At 44.5% G+C, this 22,066-nt stretch overlaps 1 protein-coding gene across 2 annotated transcripts; it reads right to left on the bottom strand.

Moving 5' to 3' along the window:
- Positions 1-631: 631 nt before the first annotated feature.
- LOC104939482 (metal transporter CNNM4) lies at positions 632-21,331 on the bottom strand. 2 transcript variants are annotated; one of them, XM_019278658.2, is made up of 8 exons: positions 18,912-21,331; positions 14,043-14,186; positions 12,830-12,964; positions 12,321-12,490; positions 9,694-9,790; positions 6,597-6,686; positions 4,662-4,837; positions 632-4,327 (listed from the first exon to the last, which is right to left on the bottom strand). In XM_019278658.2, exons 1-8 carry the CDS (start codon positions 20,443-20,445, stop codon positions 3,794-3,796), a joined length of 2,880 nt encoding a protein of 959 aa, XP_019134203.1. In that variant the 5' UTR covers positions 20,446-21,331; the 3' UTR covers positions 632-3,793. The 2 variants fall into 2 exon arrangements, with proteins under 2 accessions (XP_019134203.1, XP_019134204.1); XM_019278659.2 differs by lacking the exon at positions 6,597-6,686.
- Between the last annotated feature and the right edge of the window lie 735 nt (positions 21,332-22,066).

Below are 22,066 nucleotides of genomic sequence, written 5' to 3'. Positions count from 1 at the left end.
TGTTTGTCAGATTCTAAACAAAAACCCGGGACTCACACAGGAGGCGGAACGGCAGCGGAGCGAGCCTGCCGTATTCACGCGAAATCACGAGATCACGCGAGAATCCTGGACATACCCGAGACCCCGCGATAAACTGTGTATAAAGAAAACAACAACAACAACAAACAGCTGACTTTTGCTTCTCCGACGTGGAGGAGATTATAAAAAGCATCTGTTGTGTCATAAAGGATTGTGTGTTGTTCCACTTCAACAATTAGTCTCTCGTTGAGATCCTTTGATCGATCTTTGATCACCTGGTGCCACCGGTCGTGACGTAACGTTGATGTGAAGTTGTGATAAGCTACATGAACTGCGTTTTATTTTATTATTTTTTTTTTTTTAAAGATTATTTTTTTGGCCTTTTATTGATAGGACAGCTGAAGATAGGACAGGAAGCAGGGGGCAGAGAAAGGGGGAGTGACACGTGTCCCGTCCGATGCGGGATTCGAACCGGGGCCAGCTGCAGTGAGGACTATAGCCTCCACACACGGGGCGGCCGCTTAACCCACTACACTTAACCCGCCCGGAACTGCGTTTTATTTTGAAAGGGGGCGGAAGTTTATTATGTTAATTCTGTGTCGGATTTCCTGTCTGGTGCTCTGTTGAAATTTACGAAGATTAGCCGCTTCTGGGACGCTGCTGAGACTAACTGCCATAGCCTCATTTTTAATTAACAGAGTCGTACTAATCTTCTCATACAACTCTTGGCAAGAAAGACAATTTCCTCAAAATGTCAAACTTTAATATTCTTTCAAGCTAGCCTTTTGTTTAGGTTAGCTCACGTTACGTTAGCTCACGTTACGTTAGCCGTCCATTCTTTATAGAATCTGTGGTTCTGCCTCGTAGCTCTGGCGTCAGACATTTTGTGCAGAGAAGATGTAGAAACGCTAACTGTGCTGAAAACTGTAAGCTAAGCTACCCGTTTCTTTGGGTATTTGGTCTTCGTGTCAGTGGAAATAAATAAAAATTAAAGAAACCCACAGTAACTTCCGACATTAATCCACAGTGTTACAACAACTTCAGATCCCGTTTCGTGTCTTGACGTCGTGAAGAAGCTTCGAGAAGGAGCTGCTGACTCTATTCACAGTGTATACAGAGTATTTAGTGGAAGCTGTTCACGATAAATGTGCAGTTTAGTGTCATCTGCAGCTCGTCCTTCAACCAAAGAAAGCAAATAATAAATAAAATCTCTAAAATATAAAACAATTTAAATCAATATAACGTAAAATAAATATCATAATATCACTCTTGGAAATTAAATAAGAGGTCAGGAGGTAGGCGAGGAAGACACCCACCTTCACATCACTAGTAACATTAACTTAAAAGGACCATACTGTGATTTTTGTCTTAGCCTCTTAACTACGAAAACATCCCCAACAAAATCACCGGTATGGTTGTTTAAACTTTGACTCAGTACAGTGAATCTGGTCCGTTTGCTGGTTTTTGAATTGATTCACTGACAGCTCAGCACAGACACACTGATTCATTCGTAATAAAAGCCATCTAAAGTGCGAACAACACACTTGAACAAGACCTGACTAAAATCATACTTATTGAAAAAAATGAAAATACAAGTTAACTTGTATAGTTTTTTTTGGAAGTTTCACTCTTTGGGAAAAATAAATAGAAACTAAATAAAAGCAACTAAACTGACTCCTCTTTAACAGTAGCCTTAAAGCACTGATGTGTTTTATGTTAATGTCTTACCAGTGATGACTTAAAAAGGGTCGGTTCACGTGAATTACAAAAAAACTTGCGAGTAGTTTCTGTTTAACGTGCAGAGATTTTGAGATATAATTTTGTTTGTGTTGCTTAAAACGTTGAAAATTTACATTTCTAACTGTGCGCTACAGGCTAAAGAACCAGTACAGTAGTACTGTAGTAGTACTGTAGTAGTACTTAGTACACAATGATTTTCCCTTTTAAAACAAGCTGTCTCTCTTCCATAAGGAGAGGGTTCAGCTAGCCTTAGCTAACTCCTTTTCATGAGAGCCCAATTAGCATTAGCTCTCTCTCTCTCTAGCTATCATTAGCGGTCTCTCTTTCACACAGAAAGGGTTCAGCTAGCCTTAGCTAATTCCTTTTCAAGAGGAGAGAGCCCAGCTAGCATTATCTGTCTCACTTTCACAAACAGCTTGCGTAGCTAGTATTAGCTGTCTCTCTTTTACAAGAAGAGGGTCCAGCTAGCATTAACTGTCTCTCTTTCACACGGAAAGGGTTCAGCTAGCCTTAAGCTAACTTCTTTTCAAGAGAAGAGAGCCCAGCTAGCATTAACTGTCTCTCTTTCACACGGAAAGGGTTCAGCTAGCCTTAGCTAACTCCTTTTCAAGAGGAGAGAGCCCAGCTAGCATTTACTGTCTCTAGCTATCATTAGCGGTCTCTCTTTCACACGGAAAGGGTTCAGCTAGCCTTAAGCTAACTTCTTTTCAAGAGAAGAGAGCCCAGCTAGTATTAGCTCTCTCACTCTCTAGCTAACATTAACGGTCTCTCTTTCACATGGAAAGGGTTCAGCTAGCCTTAAGCTAACTTCTTTTCAAGAGAAGAGAGCCCAGCTAGTATTAGCTCTCTCACTCTCTAGCTAACATTAACGGTCTCTCTTTCACACGGAAAGGGTTCAGCTAGCCTTAAGCTAACTTCTTTTCAAGAGAAGAGAGCCCAGCTAGCATTAACTGTCTCTCTTTCACACGGAAAGGGTTCAGCTAGCCTTAGCTAACTCCTTTTCAAGAGGAGAGAGCCCAGCTAGCATTTACTGTCTCTAGCTATCATTAGCGGTCTCTCTTTCACACGGAAAGGGTTCAGCTAGCCTTAAGCTAACTTCTTTTCAAGAGAAGAGAGCCCAGCTAGTATTAGCTCTCTCACTCTCTAGCTAACATTAACGGTCTCTCTTTCACATGGAAAGGGTTCAGCTAGCCTTAAGCTAACTTCTTTTCAAGAGAAGAGAGCCCAGCTAGCATTAACTGTCTCTCTTTCACACGGAAAGGGTTCAGCTAGCCTTAGCTAACTCCTTTTCAAGAGGAGAGAGCCCAGCTAGCATTAACTGTCTCTCTTTCACAAACAGCTTGCATAGCTAGTATTAGCTGTCTCTCTTTTACAAGAAGAGGGTCCAGCTAGCATTAACTGTCTCTCTTTCATACGGAAAGGGTTCAGCTAGCCTTAGCCAACTCCTTTTCAAGAAGAGAGACCCCAGCTAGCATTAACTGTCTCTAACTATCATTAGCGGTCTCTCTTTCACGCGGAAAGGGTTCAGCTAGCCTTAGCTAACTCCTTTTCAAGAGGAGAGACCCCAGCTAGCATTAACTGTGTCACTTTCACAAACAGCTTGCATAGCTAGCATTAGCTGTCTCTCTTTCATGGTCCATTAGTTGGAATATTGTTTTCTGTAAAGACACGTTCGCTGAGCTGAAGGCAGAAATCTCAAAACCACCCGGACAGATAAAACTAAAACCACCGCAGTCTTTTTGTGACATGGGTGAACTGATCACACACAAACACACACACACAAACAAACACACACACACACACACAACCCGTCTACATTTCTAACCACGCTCACTCAGTGTTCCCTGTTCAGTCCATTCTCCATCTGTTACAGTGTCGGGACGGGAACATGCAGGACGGGATGGAGGAGGATCTCTGTTTACAAAATACACAAATGTGCTGATCCTCTGCACATCTGCACTTCGGGAGACAACGAGCAAACAGGAACAAGAAGAAGAAGAAGAAGAAGTGCGAGGGTGTGTGTTATGTACGTTGGTTAGATGGTGCTTTCAGTGTGTGCGTGACTGATGGTGTGAACGTGTGATTGGGTGTGGCTGGGCCTACGCGGGCCCACACAGTTCTGCTGCTCACTGAGCAGAGTGGTGGTCTCCCCCGGCCCGTTCTCCGGCCCGGCAGAAGTCGGCGACTGCTGGGGCTTGGAGGCGAGGGAGGAGGTTTGAGTTGAGTGGGGGTTAAAGGTCGATGGAGAGGTTAGGGGGAGGGCGGCGTGGTTGCTCTGAGGCGGGACGGCTTGGGGCAGAGACTGGCTCGGTCTGCGGCCGGAGAAGGAGGTGGTGGTGGTCTGGGACGAAGCACCAGTGCGGCTGCCCGCCGGCGGTGGCGGCTGAGTGGTGGACGGCTGGCGTCTTGCTGGAGGTGTGGCCAGCGGCAGTGGATTGCGGGTCCCCGGTGGCGACACGGAGGGCAAAAAGTTGGTTGTGTCCAGACGGGTGTGGCTGCCTTCTGGGGACTGTGGCATGCTGTCCAGCCTGGAGGCCAGGAGACCGTTCTGGTACTGAGCACGAGTGATCTGATGGGAACAAAACAACACCGATAAGACTTTATGTAACTTTGGGCTCCGGGTCGGGAGAAGTACGTAACGCTTTACGGCACTAAGTCACACAGCACCAACTATTTCACTGATTCTGGTGAAACTGGATCATATTTTATGGAGAAATTTGTTTTCTGGTTTTCCCTCTGATGTCCTCCGGCTGCTCCGCCTCAACTCTCTGTGATTTACAGAGTTTATGATGGACAGTGAAGTAACCTGCTGACAGCTGTAGCTGCTGTTAGCTCATGTTAGCTCAGTTTGTTACCTAATGTTATGTTAGAGTATTAAACTGAGACTCTTGCCGAGTGTTTACCTTGACGAACTGCAGGTCCGTGAGAGCGCGTACGCAGAAGTCCGGTATGTACTGGAAGGGGGTGCCCGGGATCTGAGTGACGCTGCCGGTGACGGAGCCGCTTTCTGGAGCGCGCTCAGTGCAGCTCAGAGACGCGGAGCGGTTGAGGTTGCCGCCGTGCGACGGAGAGCGAAACTCTGTGGTGTTGACAGAGAAAAAAAAAACGGTGAGGAAGCACAAAAGAAAACACACTTTTAAAAACGTCAACAAAGGCAGAAAACACACCAAAAAAAATGAAGGTGGCGATGTGGACGGCGGCGAGAGCAACACACTGCAACACATCACACAAATAACACAACGTACATAACACATAATTAATGGCAATGTCAACATGAGATTGTGTTTGTGAGGCAAACAATGCGACAAACATGCCATGTGATGGATGCATCGTTTGAGCATCTCATGGCTGAAACAGGACCGTCTCTCATTGGCTGGTTTTTAGTGATGTCATGGAGGGTGAGGTAGTGGCGGGAAAAGTGGGAAAACCTGGTCGTCTTGCTTGAAGGGTGGTGTTAAAAAGGAAAGAAAGAGAGAGAGAGGAAATACGCTTATTTGGGTTTTTTTCGCCAGAGTCAGACGAGAAGATTGATACCACTCTTGTGTCTGGAGCCAGCTTTGGAGCCAGAAGCTAAGTAGCTTAGCTTAGCATAAACACTGGAAACAGGGGAAAGGCTAGCCTCAGAGTGAGTTAGAGAGTTAGACAAGGAGATGCCACTCTGATGTCTGTATAGCAACTTTGGAGCCAGTAGCTCATTAGCGTAGCTTAGCATAATGACTGGAAACAAAGGTAACAGCAAAGCTAGCCTATCAGCACATCTAAAATGTTTTTTAGGGGTTGTACAAACAAGATCATTCTGTTAACTTTGGACAGAGCTAGGCTAGCTGTTGCCAGTCTTTATGCTAAGCCATGCTAAGCTAAGCTAAGCTAACTGGCTGCTTCGTATTTAAAGGACAGACACGTGAGTTGTTATTTGCTTTTAGACGAGTTAGACGAGAAGATTGATACCACTCTCATGTTTGTGCGGCAACTTTGGAGCCAGGAGCTCATTAGCCTAGCTTAGCATAAAGACTGAAAACAAAAGAGAAAAGCTCCAGAATGCACAAATTAGCATGTCACATCTTTTGTGGATTATACAAACACGATAACATTATTTATTTTGGACAGGACCAGGCTAGCTGTTTCCAGTCTTTATGCTAAGCTAGGCTAGGCTAAGCTAAGCTAACTGACTGCTTCCGTATTTATAGGACAGACATGTGTGTGGTATCGATCTTCTCGTCTAACTCTGGGGAATGAAATAAAGCGTATTTCTCAAAACTTTTCCTTTAACCAGGGGTCTACGGTCAGATCAACACGCTCATCTTGTTGATATGAAAAACATCTGACCACAGATCAGAGGTTAAAGGAGAGGAGGCGGTGACGGGGTTAGAAAAATAAGAAGGGGGCCACGCCAAGAGCCCCGTCCAGCAAGCCAGGCTACAACCGCCTGTATCCTGCGATCTCAAGCTCTTGATCGTCGGTGAGGGTTGAAGTGTAGATGGTCGGCACAGGTACAGCGGTACAGCCTCCAGAATACTGCAGATGCCGGTCAAGCACTTTTAGACTGTTTTTACACTGTATAGATACATATTTGCTTCTTTTGTTGAAGTATCAGCACTAGTATTGAACAATTTCACATGATAACCAAACTATAAATCAACCTGTTCGTCTGCGGAGGTCGAAAATTAATCAAAAAGTTCCAGCGTTTGCTCGGAAATCATTAAAATCTCCGTCTGCATTCACTCTGGGTCTGTACTTGCTGGATCGAGGCTCTGAAGATGCTTTAAAACAAAGAAAATGGTGAGTTTTTTTTTTAAAGAGGACCCTCCCTCCCTCCTCCGGCCCATGCAAGTGTTTACCTGGGAAACGAGAGAACAGAGAAAACCTCTTAAGAGAGAGGCGCCGCGGAGGGGGAGACGCCACTGATGGGGAGAGAGGAGGGGTGACGGCTGATAGAGAGAGAGAGAGGAGGGGGGAGGAAGACAGAGATGAGCTGGTTTATTTATCGTTTGAGGGTGAGTCACTCCTCCATCGTCGGAATCCGGCTGTGCATTTACACTTTTTGGCACCCAGACAAAGAAATATTCTACGATGACGTTTTCTGCAGCAAAACACCTCAAAAGAAGCCAAAGTCAATGAGAACACACTGCTTTGAGTTTCATTGGACGATACAGGGATGACATGAAGCAGAACCAGCTCTGTGCATGATCCAGTTCTCTCTGCGAGGCTCGAGAATTTAAAAGATTTAGTGTTCTGGGTCATTAAAAATGTAACTTTCTGCGAGAAATGTGACTTCTGGAGTTCAGATTAAAACCTGACTGATACAAATCTTTCATCATCAGCTGATACTCAGTTCTTATTATATAAGCAAACATCTTTTGCCCAAATTTGGTCATTCCATTTAAAGTCTGTGTAAAGGCAATTCTGATTCTGTTGTAAAATAGTTGCTGTAAACACATGAAAAGACTTTTAACGATATATCACTGAGGTGGAGTTAGTGGTTCAAACTGTTTTTCACCAGTTTTCTGTCTCAGGATTTTGTGGGCGGTGCTTAAAGGGTGGCTCGATGACACGCTGAGGCCACCCTGAGCTAGAGAGACAGAGATAAATTCATCTCAGCTCAGATCGTTTCAAAGTTAGTCATGTTTATTTTCTGAACTCATCTGACACGTTTCAGTCGCTTCAAAACGTCCTCTTGACCGTTCCCACATGAGTAGGCGTGGCTTCAGCACATTCAGAGGACACGCCCCCACAGTCCTGGAGCTGAGAATTCATTCTTACCTGACTTTGACACCTGATTTCATAAACTTGTCGATATTTTTAATCATTGAAATTTGGCTGGGTGGTTAATAAGACTTTCTTTTTTGGTCTGACAAACTCAGAACATTCATTTATTCTGACTTTACACTGACTTTAAGGATAAATTCAGAATAATACCACACGTCTTGATAATTTGGCACAGTAAAGACTTTAGCATAATGTGCATACAAATTAATCATTAGGTCAACCTCTATAAAATATTATAAATAATATAAAATGTGCTAATTCTTGAATTCATAGAAAGGTAATTACTAAACTTCCAATTAGTAATGTCAGCAGTCATATTTGAATATGCAAAAACATATTATCTAACGACATATATATCTATAACACTGTATATTATCTATAACTCAATCCCAATAATCATGGGAGAAAGCTACTTTACATCTACAATAACGTTACAACTTTATTATAGTACACTATGTAGATGTTCTCTATATTTATGGCACAGTCTTTACACAGCAGACGGTTCTACAGATAAAAACATAAATTTGGCGTTTAGGATGAAAAATGTTTGACGTTTGACGCTGCACATGCACAAACACTGAGCTGCGTAATGTGCACATGAAGTACAGACAGAGAAACAACAGAAGAAACAACATTTTATCTGCAGTGATGACGTTGAACCACTGGGAGTCACCGCTGTCACGACTACACTGAGTCACCTAACCTCAGCAGGGATGTTGTTTCTACTGACACCGAGGCCTTCTCAGGTAGGCTTACGTCACCCAACACCTGCCTCGTTTTACACCTGCAGAGCGTCTGCTCCACGAATATTCACATTAAAAAACAACCTCAATTAACCAGATTAACATTTACAAGAGCAACTCTTTGTTTGCTCGTAACTTAAATCCAGCAGGTCGATGTGCTTTTAGCTCCTCTGGTCGATCGGTCAGGCATCACCTGTCGACTGTTCTGCACTCAGTCTTCAGTAAGTGTTTCTTTATTTGGACTAAGCCTTATTGACTTTCAGCTCGTCTCCTCAAACACAAAGCTTTATTACCGACTGACCGTCATAGCGCTTTGTGAAAACGGGAAGAACGTCTCAGATTATTTCGATTTATTTGGATTGTTTCTCATGTACGGCGACTTTCTTGCTTTAAAAAACATCCTGTTCACGTTATAAGACATAAAAACAGTCTGAAAATATGAATGACAGGATAAGCTTGTATAAATAAAAGGTAGGTGGATGCTAATCAAGTATAAAATTAACCCTCTAGACCCCACAGCGTCATTTTAAAATCATCCCGGTGTGTCAAAACACAGAATATAAAGTCCTTATCTTTGTATTGTAGATAATTTATGATGTCATCAAAAACTGAAACCGGGAATAAACGTCACTACGATGATATCTATGATTTTTATTGCAGGTTTCCACCTCGATGTACACGTCTATCACTAGCTGTTTACTGGGGGGAGAGTTCGCCAAAGAGTCGTCAGGGTCAGGCGTAAATTCAAAGATCTTTCCTCATATAAGTTTCCAAAAAACACTGCCTAGTACCACATTACTGTTGCTTGTTCGTCACATTATCACTGTGGATAAACAGAGGGACTTAACCGACTGTCTCTGCCCAGACAGAGGTTGTTTTCTGGGGGAGAGTTCGCCGAAGAGTCGTCAGGGGGGACCGACCGGGTCACAGAGCTTTTCCACATATATGTTTTCTCAAATAAGTTGCTAAAGACACGACCAACTACTATATCACTGTTGTTTGTTATAACAATGAGGGTGACTCATCACATAATCATTGTTAATAACCGGAGGGACTTAACCGGCTGTCTCTGCCCAGACAGAGGTTGTTTTCTGGAGGAGAGTTCGCCGAAGAGTCGCCAGAGTCGTGCCAACTTTACCACATAAATTCGAAGATCTTTCCTCATACGAGTTGCCAAAAACACATTTCTATACAATCGCTGAGTGTCTTCATCTTTCTCCACCACACTGACCTCAGCCTTACAGAAGAGATAGAGTGACTTCAAGTGTTCCTGCCTGTTAATAATGAATTAAAGTAACTAATGTACAGAGTCTGACACAGTCAACGTACCTCATGAAGTGTTGCAGTGTTTGTATTTAAAAGACATTCAGTGTGTCGTGTGTGTGTGTGTGTGTGTGTGTGTGTGTGTGCGCACAGTAAGTCTTACCCAGTGATGGCGAGCTCAGTGCCATGACTCCGTAGTACGAGAACGGACCGGTTTCAAATTTCATGTTTTCATTTCCGGCTTCAACCTCCACCCGTCCCTGAAACACAAAAACAAAAAAAACAAAGAGAGAGAGATTTTCTTTAAATCAACATTAACATTTAACTCCAGTTGATCCACACTGACCTGTGATCAGGTGTCTCTGTCGTTCGTACGTCTGTTCTCACACTATGTAACTTGCTGCTGTTAGCTCAGTTTGTTAGGCAGGTTGGTGAGAGCTTGGTGAAATAAAAGGCTGAAAGACAGACGCTGAGCTGGGCTGACTGCTGCTGGACTAGTCAGTAATATTAGGTGGCTGCTATGTCTGCTGTTGGTGACCTTGCTTGACGTTTGGCAGGACACGTGTACAGCTGTCCATATTTCCCACAGTGAGGAAACTGAGGTGCTAAATCACGAAAATACCTACGTGACTGCGTACATCACACTCGATGGTGACTCGAGAGTCGGTCAGGAAGCTTAGCTGTGCAAAAATCCAGGAGTCGTCTCCTGTGGCAGGTAACAGAAACACTGCCCTATAAATATTACATCCCCACACAGGTGCTCTGGTCCAGTGTCTATTTACCCCACACACACACACACACACACACGCACACGTATGTATTTCAGCATTGAAACAGGAGCATCTGCGCTCGGGTTGCACACTGAGTGTCTGAAGTCACTTTATCCACACCTCAGGTGTCAACAACAAAGCCTCCATGCACAAACACACACGTCCAAACACAACGGACACGATAAACCAACATTCACACACGGCCCTGACCTGCACAGGTAAAATGGATGAGGTGACAGAGACACGTGTATGACAGACTAGATGTGTGCGTGCAGCCTGATAATGAAGATATATGACCACAATTCAACAAAAAGTTTGGACGCCGGTTAAAAACAGGATTTTTGACCGATAATTAAGTGAATACAGAAAAATATTTTGTTGTTTTAACGTTCAAACTGATGAATTTGACACCTGCGACACAAGATGTTGTTCTGTTTCCCCACAGGTAATCAGTATTGGTACTTGGGAACCATAAATGTAGTCAGAAAATCATCAGCAGACCTGAGGCAGGCTGTAAACATGTTTATTTCTGCTTTTAACATGGGGACTTATGGAGACTGACTCACTTCTGGAGCCAGCCTCAAGTGGACGACAAGAGGAACTGCAGCTTTTTGGTCAGAGGTTGCTGCTCGGGATGATTATTTCCATTATTTTCTTAACTAACTGAGCAAGAAAACAGAAAATCTTCACATCAGAGAAACTCGAACTTGAAAATAAAGATTAATTTTTATCAAACTATAACAGATAAACGTTCTGTCAGTCGTCTAATTGATTGATTAACTAACTATTGAGGCAGTATTGTATCAAACTCTAATTTTAAATATTCCAAAAACGATGTGCAGAGAAGCTGTTTTTAGAAACAAACCTGCATTATAATCTAAATATACTCATCCGCGGGGCTTTAAATAGTTGTTGTGCGATTGGGCTCCTCGCTCTGCGCGACGACCTTCACTAATAGATCCTCTTACGTAAGATGGAGACAAATCGAGGGGATTGAAGGGTTAAGGAGGACGGAAAAGAAGAAAAGCAGATGAGAGGAGACAGCGAGCGGCGTTAGAAATCAACAGAGGAACATATGGAGAGAGAAATAAATAGCAGAGGGGAGTTTAAGAAGAAAGGACGACAGTAAATCCTCTGCAGCAGGACGTGAAACAGTTTTAATGTTCATAAACACAATGTGTGTCAGAGGATCCACGCTCGACTTTAAGTTACTTCTGACCTCATTCAGCTGGATTTATTCCTCTGGGAGGTGTGTGACGGTTACCTGTGCTCATAAATCACAGACTCATTATAATGTGGGTCACCTAAAAACACCTCCTGTTATTATTAAATTATTATGATGAAACAATGTCAGAGGGTTTTTTTCTAAGCCGCAGCCTCTGTATAATATAAATATTTCTTTCATTCAATACCGATGTTAAGTCATAAAAACTGATTAGGGTGCCTCCTGGGCGCCTTCCTTTGGAAATGTTCCAGGCACGTCCAACTGGGAGGAGACCTCGAGGCAGACCCAGAACCAGAACCAGCTGTAGGAGGACTACATAGCCCATCTAGCCTGGGAATGCCTCGAGATCCTGCAGGAGCTGCAATGACACCGTGACCCAACCCGGTCGACTGACTATCAACTGTGACAAAGAATAAAAACATCCTGATTGTTTTTTTGTTTTTTTTTAATCCACTTAAGTTCATTTAAGTCGGGCGAGTCTTAAAAGGTCGACCTGCATGTGTGTTAATACTGCTCCAGACTGACGCAGTGACCCGAGATGAACTTGTGTTTGTCACCAGTTTAAAAACAGGTCGACCGGCCGTCGTCTAATCTGACTTCACTATGACGCTTCGAGCAGCCCGAGCTGCTCAGCTTTCACATCGAAGTGTTAACACAAACGTTTCTGTCAGTGTGACGATTACTGCTTTTTAATTAAGCACGTCGTCTCGTTCTTTAGGACATAAATCAGCTGTTTATCTGATGATATTAAAACATATTAGCCACCATCAGATCGCTGACTTTGAGCATGTGTACCTGCAGGATGAGGGCGAAGTAGTCGACGGGTTTTCCTCTCTGGTAGAGGAAGTGCTGCGGCGAACGTTTGTCGCTGTCGTTGAACTTGAGATCCTGGATAACGTCCGGGTGTCTGAGGATCCTCAGCAGGACTCTCTCCGTGATCTGGAACGGGCTGAACAGGGTCACCTCTGGGGGGGAGGGGAAATCAAATGTCAATACAGTGTGCAACACTAGATAAGGGCATTGGCATTGGTGTTGGTGTCCATAGAGACTTGGCCAACGAAAACGAATGTCTGACACCCAAAACCTTTATAACTACCTTTGCTTTAGATTTTTAAATATTCTTAAACTCTACAAATATAAATGACTGCAGTTCAGATCAAGAGTTCACACCAAGGTCACCACGTATCAGTCGCAGAGTGACTGGCGTTAATCCGCCAGAGGCTGCAGAGACACAGTATGCTGAATGACAGATTAGCAGCCACCAACAACACCATCACCGCCGCCGCCGCCTCCTCAGAGCTCACCTGTAGCCAGGAAACGATGAGCCGCCAGCATGAGCTGAGGAGAGATCTTCACTTTATTGTCGGCGTCGCTCTTGAAGGCCGAGAAGTCGGGCTTGTTTTTATTAGGGTCGACCTTTTTCCTGTTTCTGTTGTCAGCTGCAGGGGAACAGAACACGGCACAATATGAATCTACATCCATCACTTAGCTTAGCTTAGTATAAAGACTGGGGGCAAGGGGAAACAGCTAGCCTGGCTCTGTCCCAAGGTAATACAATCCCCCTGAAGCTTATACTACAATTTCCCAAAACTACAGTTTCCAAGTTTAGAACTACAATTTCCAGGTTTAAAACTACAATTTCCAAAAAATAGTTTCAAATATTAGAACTACAATTTTCAGGTTTAAAAACTACAATTTCCAGGTTTAAAAACTACAATTTCCAAAAACTACAATTTCCAAGTTTAGAACTACAATTTCCAGGTTTAAAAACTACAATTTCCAGGTTTAGAACTACAATTTCCAGGTTTAAAAACTACAATTTCCAGGTTTAAATACTACAGTTTCGAGGTTAAAAAAACTACAGTTTCCAGGTTTAAAAACTACAATTTCCAGGTTTAAAACTACAATTTCCAAAAACTACAGTATTAAAGATTAGAACTACAATTTCCAGGTTTAAAAACTACAATTTCCAGGTTTTAGAACTACAATTTCCAGGTTTAAAAACTACAATTTCCAGGTTTAAAAACTACAATTTCTAAGTTTAGAACTACAATTTCCAGGTTTAAAAACTACAATTTTTAAGTTTAAAAACTACAATTTCCAAAAACTACAGTTTTAAAGATTAGAACTACAATTTCAGGTTTAAAAACTACAATTTCCAGGTTTAAAAACTACAGTTTCCAAGTTTAGAACTACAATTTCTAGGTTTTAAAAACTACAGTTTCCAAGTTTAGAACTATAATTTCCAAATTTAAAAACGAGTTTCCAGGTTTATAGGGAGTATATATAAAACTACAAATTGTCATTATTACACGTCAAGAAAACGTGTAGAAAAGCACATTTATATGATTAGAGACTGTGAGAGGCGTGGATCACTCCTGAATTTCATCTGCACGAGTGGTCGTTCGTCATGAGGTTTATCGCCTTGAGGATATCCATTTATTTACCACCCAGTGTGTGTGTTTGCGTGTACGGATGACATTCGTATCGGCTGGCGACCAACAAGCGCTGACTCACTGTAAAGGTCAGACTCATCCAGGATCTCTGACTTGATGATCTCCTCGATGACGTCCTCTAGAGTGACCAATCCCAGCACCTCGTAGAAAGGATCTCCCTCCCCTTCGTTGTTGACTTTCTGGACGATGGCCAGGTGGGATTTACCTGGACGGGACAGGACAGGAGAGAGATCGAATGAAGGTTACAACCAGCCGTGAAACAAACATCTTCACAAACTGCCCCACAACACGGCTGTTAAGAAATCAACTGCCAGGAAAGTAGGACAGCATCTAAAGTTTCAAACAGGTTCAGCCCTCAAGCGCCATGAAAACATCCTTTCTTGTAGCTGTAGCGCTGTTCGATCTGTCAGAGGATTTATCCTGACCGCAGAGAGGGAGAGAGATTGATGCCTTAATATAGCTCAGACTGGACTAGGAGCTGCCAAAACGAGATAAAGACGAGAGAGAGGGGGAGGCTGAGAAGAAAGAAACAACACATTAATCCTTGTTCTCCTGAGTGTTGGTCATTAAAATGAACCAATAGGACTGCTTCTGTTCAGGCTTAGTGTGAATGTTACGGTTACAAAGAGATCTACAATGAAACAAACCAACAAACCAAGCAATAAATGTGGCACAGTTCATAAAAAGATCGACTGAAAACCTCTTTAGAGAAGTGATTTTGAAAGATAAAGTGTGTTCCTATGCTGACGATACTGCTGTTTACCTCAGTGTGTCAAGTTACAGGAAAGTCTCAACTGAGACGGACAAAACCAAGTGTAAGTTGTTTTTTTAATGCCACAGAATAAAACCGAAAATACACTGCATGCGGAACGGCTCAGGAACGAACACCGAGCGTTGCAAGAACGCACGGGATCTCGCGAATTCACATATAATCGCGCGATATTGCCGGCTGTAGTCTCTTTGACTCCTGCGATGTCATTCCACGCCGCATCTTTTTTTGCTGGTGTCCTTATAAAAAGGATGTGAGGTGTCATCAGGTTGATTTTGGACCTCCAGAATCAACTTCTCCACACCCATGATGTTGACGGCCCCGCCCATTATGACGTGTTCTTGTAATGAAACTCGATCCATGGTGAACACATTTCGTTTTGAAAATCAACCAGGGTTTTATTTTGTATTTTTTAGCCGATTTCCTTCCTTGACACACTGATTAACATTGAAACGTATCAGTTCCGCCGCCGTGGCGTGATGGGCAGCGGTTTAGAGGGTTCGGTACCTTGCTCAAAGGCAACCTCTGCAGTGCCCAGGAGGTGAACTGGCACCCTCCATACTTTGGTCCAAGCCAGATCCCTACGGACTGAGATACCTCCGCCATTGAAAGGGATAAATTAGGGATGCGCGATATTTATCGGACCGATAATTACGTCGTTTTTTTAATGGATCTGGTTCATTTTAACCGATAAAAAGATCTGATAAATTAATGAAATTGAGGAAATCGTTTGCAGGCCGAGTAGCCCCAAAAGCTATTGTGCCTTATTGGCAGGACCCAAGCCTCTCGTTTCGGGGTTGAAATATGAAGTTATCGGTTGAAATTTTTCATATTGTGCATGACTAGGATAAATTAATGACTTTTAAGCCACATGTTCAGTGTTTCTGAGGCTTAAATTAAGTTTCTAGTTCACAAACAAGTCGCTTAGATTATGCAGATCTTGTGTACATGTGTGTCCCATGTGTTGAAATACTGTTCTGTTTTAGCTGACTTGTTCTTAGTCTGTGCTGCCTCCTGTCTCGGCCAGGTTTTTAATCTCAATGGCGAGGAACAACCAGGAACGAGTGATCTGAGGATCTCAGGAAGGGTGACGCGACATAGAAACACTAAAAGATCAGCTCGAGCCTCTCATGGCTTTATAGGTCATCAATAAAATCTTAAAATAAACTCTGTAGACAACCGGTAGCTGGTGTCAGGAAGCCAGAGTCCAAGTCTTGAAAGTTCACCTTCAAACAAGAGAAACAGCTGCCAAACCGTAGGTCGTATTGTTGACAGGAAAGGATCGTAAACATCCTGAGGTCTTGTTGAACGTGTACATATCTCTGTAACCTCTGAAAGTTTATAGGAAACATCAGGTCAGCGTGTTCAGCTGATGATGATGATGATACGTGAGTCGTCATGGCTGTCGGCTACAACGCTGTGACTTTACACGACGACGCCAACAGGCCCGGTTGTGCGTTCGGTCGTGACGGCGAGCGTTCACGTGCCGGGCTGACTCATAACTTGATGTCCTCCGGCTGCTCCGCCTCAACTCTCTGTGATTTACAGAGTTTATGATGGACAGTGAAGTAAACTGCTGACAGCTGTAGCTGCTGTTAGCTCATGTTAGCTCGGGTGCCTGGACTGTGAGCTCAGAGCACCGCCCGGAGGGTTTGTGTTTGTAGTGTAGTGTTCAATATTAGCTATTATTGCACAGAGGCTCGGCAGCTTCTATGGACGTAATGGCAGAGGAAAGAAAACGAAGAGGACGCTGACGGAGGAAGCTAAGAAGAGAAAACTGAAGCCGCCGGACAAGAGTAAATCTGGGACTGACTTTTAGTGGTTGGTGAGAGCTTGGTGAAATAAAAGGAACTAACAGAGCTAATAGCTAATGGAACAAACAGAGCTAACAGCTAACGAAACTAAAACAGCTAAGAGAGCTAAGAAGTAATAGAACTAAAGAATCTTACAGCGTTAACAGAGCTATAAGCTAACAGAGCTAACAGCTAACAGAACAAACACAGCTAACAGCTAACGGAACTAACAGAGCTATAAGCTAACGGAACTAACAGAGCTATAAGCTAACGGAACTAAAACAGCTAACAGAGCTAAGACGTAATCGAACTAAAGAATCTTACAGCGCTAACAGAGCTATAAGCTAACAGAGCTAACAGCTAACGGAACTAACAGAGCTAACAGCTAACGGAACCAACAGAGCTAACAGTTAACGGAACAAACACAGCTAACAGCTAACGGAACAAACACAGCTAACAGCTAACAAAACAAACAGAGCTAACAGCTAATTGAACAAACAGAGCTAACAGCTAACGGAACTAACACAGCTAACAGCTAACGGAACTAACAGAGCTAACAGCTAACGGAACTAACAGACCTATAAGCTAAAACTAACTAAAACGGCTAACAGAGCTAAGACGTAATCGAACTAAAGAATCTTACAGCGCTAACAGAGCTAACAGCTAACGGAACAAACACAGCTAATGGAACTAACAGAGCTAACAGAGCTAACAACTAACGGAACAAAGAGAAGTATAAGCTAACGGAACTAACAGAGCTAACAGCTAACGTAACTACTATTACTAACGGAACAAATCTTTACGTAATCAAGAGGTTTGTCGTCTGATTGGACACGATCGATCACGCCTGTGATGTTTGTCTCTGATAGTCTGAGCTATAAATAACGGGAGTAGAAGTAGTACTCCTCTTTTTGCAGTAGAGTATTGAAGCGGCGTCACATCATCATAAGCTTTAACTCGCCGCAGGCTAACGCCGCTGTTGTTGACACCGGCTTTGTGTTTGCGGTGTGGATATCATCCCTGAGGCTTCACGGCACTAATCCCGAGCGGCTGAAACGTGCAGGTTTTCATCCCATCAGGCGTTATTACACAGCAGCCGATTTCACCGATTAGTTCCCGCTCTGTGATCGTCTGCGCGGTGTGAGATTAGAGGACGCGTCCAGTGAATGAATAAAAACACCACATAATGTGGGTCACATAATCTTCATGATTTTGTCTGAGTAGAACGTCCTGATTTCACCGTTATGCCCTAATCTGAAGTCCTCTGTCTGGATCCAGCTGTTTTATGGGTATAATTGGATTATAAATTACTGATGCATGAATGTAAATCGTGTGTATTTAACACTAGCAGCTGGTAAAGGTAGAGCTAATTGACTTTATAAACTACAATAACGTAATAATAATTCATAACGTACATGTTATTAATCTTAATCTACAAAAAAATTTAAAAAATACTTGTGTAAATGACCTAAAATTAGTACATAAATTGATTTTAAGTTTCTAGTTGGTGGTCGAACTGTAACACCCTCACTTCACTGTCTCCTGTGTCCTTTCCTAAACACTTGTCCTTGACCTTGATGAGAAAGGTCACGAGCTGAAGGAGAATTGTGGTTAAAAAACTACAAAATTCAGAAGATGGACTACAAAACACACGTCTGACACACTCAGATACAAACATAAGAACAACGTTTTGACAACGCTACAGAAACATCAGGTAGTTATTGGTTGTGTATTGGTTATTGTCAGTTTCTAACAGCCGTACGCAGTGAACGGTTGATCCTTGTGTTTGTTTTTTAACTACTCGAGTACTGGGAGTACTTTTACTCGATAACACTTGGTATAGTTTAAGTTCTGATATTGAAATTCAGGCTGTCGGCGTAACTAAACTCTGCAGAGAGCTCGTCTAACTGCTGTTTACTCCTTGAACACTTCGTTTGACCTCAATTTACTGCATTTTATTTTGAAAATCCGTCTTATTTTGATTGTATAATATGTTTTTAAGTATTTCTGAGACCACCGGTGGTACCCGTTCCACAGTTTGAGTGAAACGGTGATCTATCCTGCTGGATTCATTGAGTTTTACTCGTGCTGTGCTGTTCTCACGGTGTTGTATTAGTACTTCTACTCAAGTAAAAGTATCTCTCTCTCTCTCTCAGGCTGGATGTTGCGTGTTTGAATATAGGCTGCCATGTTCCACCCGTCAATACGCCGATCGATACAGGCAGAGGGTGGAGGATGGAGGGTGGAGATAAACTGAGAAACCTGCAAACAATCGATCGGTTAGTCGTCAACTCGTCTGATAATCGATTAATCGTGTTTTCCGGTTTCTTTGAGTTCTGATGGATTATTGGAGAACAATCAAACGCACCTTTCTTGAACTCCTCCAGCATGGCGTCCAGCTTCGTGTCGTGGAACACGAAGTGCACCGGGTGGTTGTAGAACTTGGTGATGGTCTTCAAAGTGGTGCAGTCGTCCGGGTCCACGAAGGCCAGATCCTTCACGTACAGGATGTCCACGATGTTGGACCTCTCGTCGTCGTACACCGGGATACGGGTGTAGCCGCTCTCCATGATCTCAGACATGGTGTTGAAGTCCAGCACGGCGTCCGCCTGGATCATGAAGCAGTTCCCCAGAGGGGTCATCACGTCCTCCACGGTTTTGGTCCTGAGCTCCAGGGCACCCTGGATCATGTTCAACTCCTCCTTCACCAGGTCGTTGTACGGCTCCGTCACCTTCAGCATCTCCACCAGCTTCTCCCGGTTGTAGACGGTGCCGATCTCCTGACCCAGCAGGACGTCCAGCAGCTTGCTGACGGGGAACGACAACGGGAAGGTGAGCAACATGAAGAACTTGGTCAACACGATGGTGTTGGCGCCCACGGCCAGCCCGTGACGGGAGCACAGCGCCTGGGGGACGATCTCGCCGAAGATGACGATCCCAACGGTGGAGGCCACCACGGCGCCCAACCCCGACCCGATCAGATCATCCAGGAGGATGGTGAGGGTGGTGTTCACCAAGACGTTCCCCAGGAGCAAAGAGCAGAGGAGGTAGTTCCCTTTGCTGCGGATGGGTTCGATCTTCCGGGCGTCTTTCTTCTCCTTGTCGGTGCCGCAGCTCTGGACGATGCGGAGCTCCATGGGGTCCAACGCCATCAGCCCGAGGTTCAACCCGCTGAACATGCCCGAGAGCACCAGCAGGCAGCAGATGAGGATGACCTGCAGCCACAGGGGCAGCAGGGACTTCTTCTCCTCCACCACCAGCATCCGGCCATCGCTGTCCCCCAGCAGCACCCACCCTCCGCCGCTGCCCGGCGTGCACAGGGCGTACTCCTTCTGCGGCTCGCTCTTGCGGAGCGGCTTGACGTGCACGGTGAGGAGCCCCGACGTGCCGCGGCTGCTGACGTTCATGAAGCTCCCGACGATGATGTCCTTGGTGAAATCAACACAAGTCCTGTCGGGAGCCTCCATCATGCCGCTGCCTCCTCCTCCACCTCCTCTAGCCGCCGCCGCCTCCTCATCCTCCGCTTCACCTCCTCCTCCTCCTCCTCCGTCTGTGAGCTCCGTGAAGCGGATCTGCGTCCAGGCGCCCGAGTGGAGCTGCACCCCGTAGAACCGGAGCTGCACGGAGCTCTCCTCGGTCACCTGGATGACACCGTCGTCAGTGGTGCTCGCCGGCTTGTCGCTCCTCTCTAACCGCATGCCGAGCACCTGGCTCCCGCCGCTGCCCCGGCCAGCACCGGCGGCTCCACCACCACCAGCACCGGCACCGCCGCCGCTGCCGCCGCCGCCGCCGGCTCCCCCGCTCACTCCGGCCGCCGTCTCCGTGCGCCCGCCGACGGCGCTCCACAGGAAGATGATGACGGTGAGGATGTAACCCTGCTGCCCGCTCCATTCTGTCGCCATGTTTGTTTCACTGCTCAGGGCGACCTGCGGGCTGACGTCATTTACTCATGTCCGAGCGGGCTCCGCCCACCTCCCCCCACACAAACAAACACACCCCTCTGTTATTAACACCGCCTACCGGACGGCGACAGGTAGAGCTAATAAACAAACCTCCTCTTTCTGTTTTTTTTTTTTTTAATGCACGTTTATTTTGATGCAGTGGAGACAAACATGCACGCGGATTCACGCGGATTCACGCACACCCTGCGTGCGTCACCACCCCGCACCTCCTCCACCCCCCTGCAGGCTCGGGGCAATGCGGCACACACAGCTGAGGGATGATGATGATGATGATGATGCTGTTATGTAAAAGGCACATGGCATCTGTGCACCCCCCATCCACCCCTCTACACTCCATCCATCCATCCATCCATCCATCCTGCACCACCCCTCTGCATCCCTCTGGCACCGAGCCCAGAGACACTCAGCAATTTCTCCATCAGCAACAACAACAACAATGAAAAATGTCACTTTTAATCAGTTTTTATTGTTTGATCGTGTAAAAACTGCTGATCTGTCCTGTGAACTGTGTGTTTTAATGTTCTAATAATCATTATTTGATTTATTTATTTGTCATTACAGGTGCTAACATTCACTGATCTGCAGTTATGTAACAGACAGTAAGCTCTTCTTCTTCTTCCTCTGTCCTCACACTGACACCTGGTGGACAGGTCTGTGTAAAGACTGAAGATCTCCAGCACAGCTTGAGTTCATATTTTTATATTCATCTACGTCTCTGGATGAACCCCACCTCTCACTCCAGTTCCACCCTGACATAATGGATGGATGCAGTTTGTAAGATTGCTGGAAAAAGGTGGAATCAAGTCCATAATGGACCGCCGGGTTAATCAAATATATATATATATATTTTTATTTTATTTTATATTTGATATTGGGCTGCTCCGGGACCAGGGGAAACCAATTTTCGTTTCATCCCATGTTTACATGTGTTGTAATGACAAATAAAACTCCTTGAATCCTTGAATCCTTGAAAAGGAGACAAGAGGAGAAGGAAAGGGGGGAAGAGGTGAGGAGATAAGGAGTGAGAGGAGAGGAGGAAACAAAGGAGGAGAGAATGGAAAGAGGACACAAGGGAGAGTAGGGAGGAGACAAGGGAGGAAATGAGAGAAGAGGAAAAGGAAAGAAAGAGAGGAGAGGAGGACTCAACAAGGGAAGAGGACAGGAGATAAAATAAGGAAAGAAAAGAGGAGGAGGAATCATGCAAGGAGACGAGAGAAAAAAACAAGGGAAGAGGACATAAGAGGACGAGGAGGAGATATTGGATGAAAGGGAGAAGGAAATAAAGGAGGACATGAGAGGAGAGGAGATGAGATGGGAGGAGGAAACAAGGGAAGAGGAGATAAGAGGACAGGAGATAAAATGAGGGATGAAAGGAGAGGAGGAATCATGGGAGGAGACGAGAGAAGGAAACCAGGGAAGAGGAGGAGAGGAGACAAAATGAGACAATATAATAATTATATTTCAATCGTTTATTTGCTGTAATGTTTGATACTGTTGTTCTGTGACGCGATAAAAAATAAGTCAGTAGAATTAATTTATCTTGTGATTCATCCTTTATTAC

The sequence above is a fragment of the Larimichthys crocea genome, chromosome IX (assembly GCF_000972845.2).
Source record: "Larimichthys crocea isolate SSNF chromosome IX, L_crocea_2.0, whole genome shotgun sequence".
Taxonomy (NCBI): Eukaryota; Metazoa; Chordata; class Actinopteri; family Sciaenidae; genus Larimichthys; species Larimichthys crocea.
Note: the sequence above shows the minus strand (reverse complement) of the source record. Positions and strands in the feature narration are given on the sequence as shown.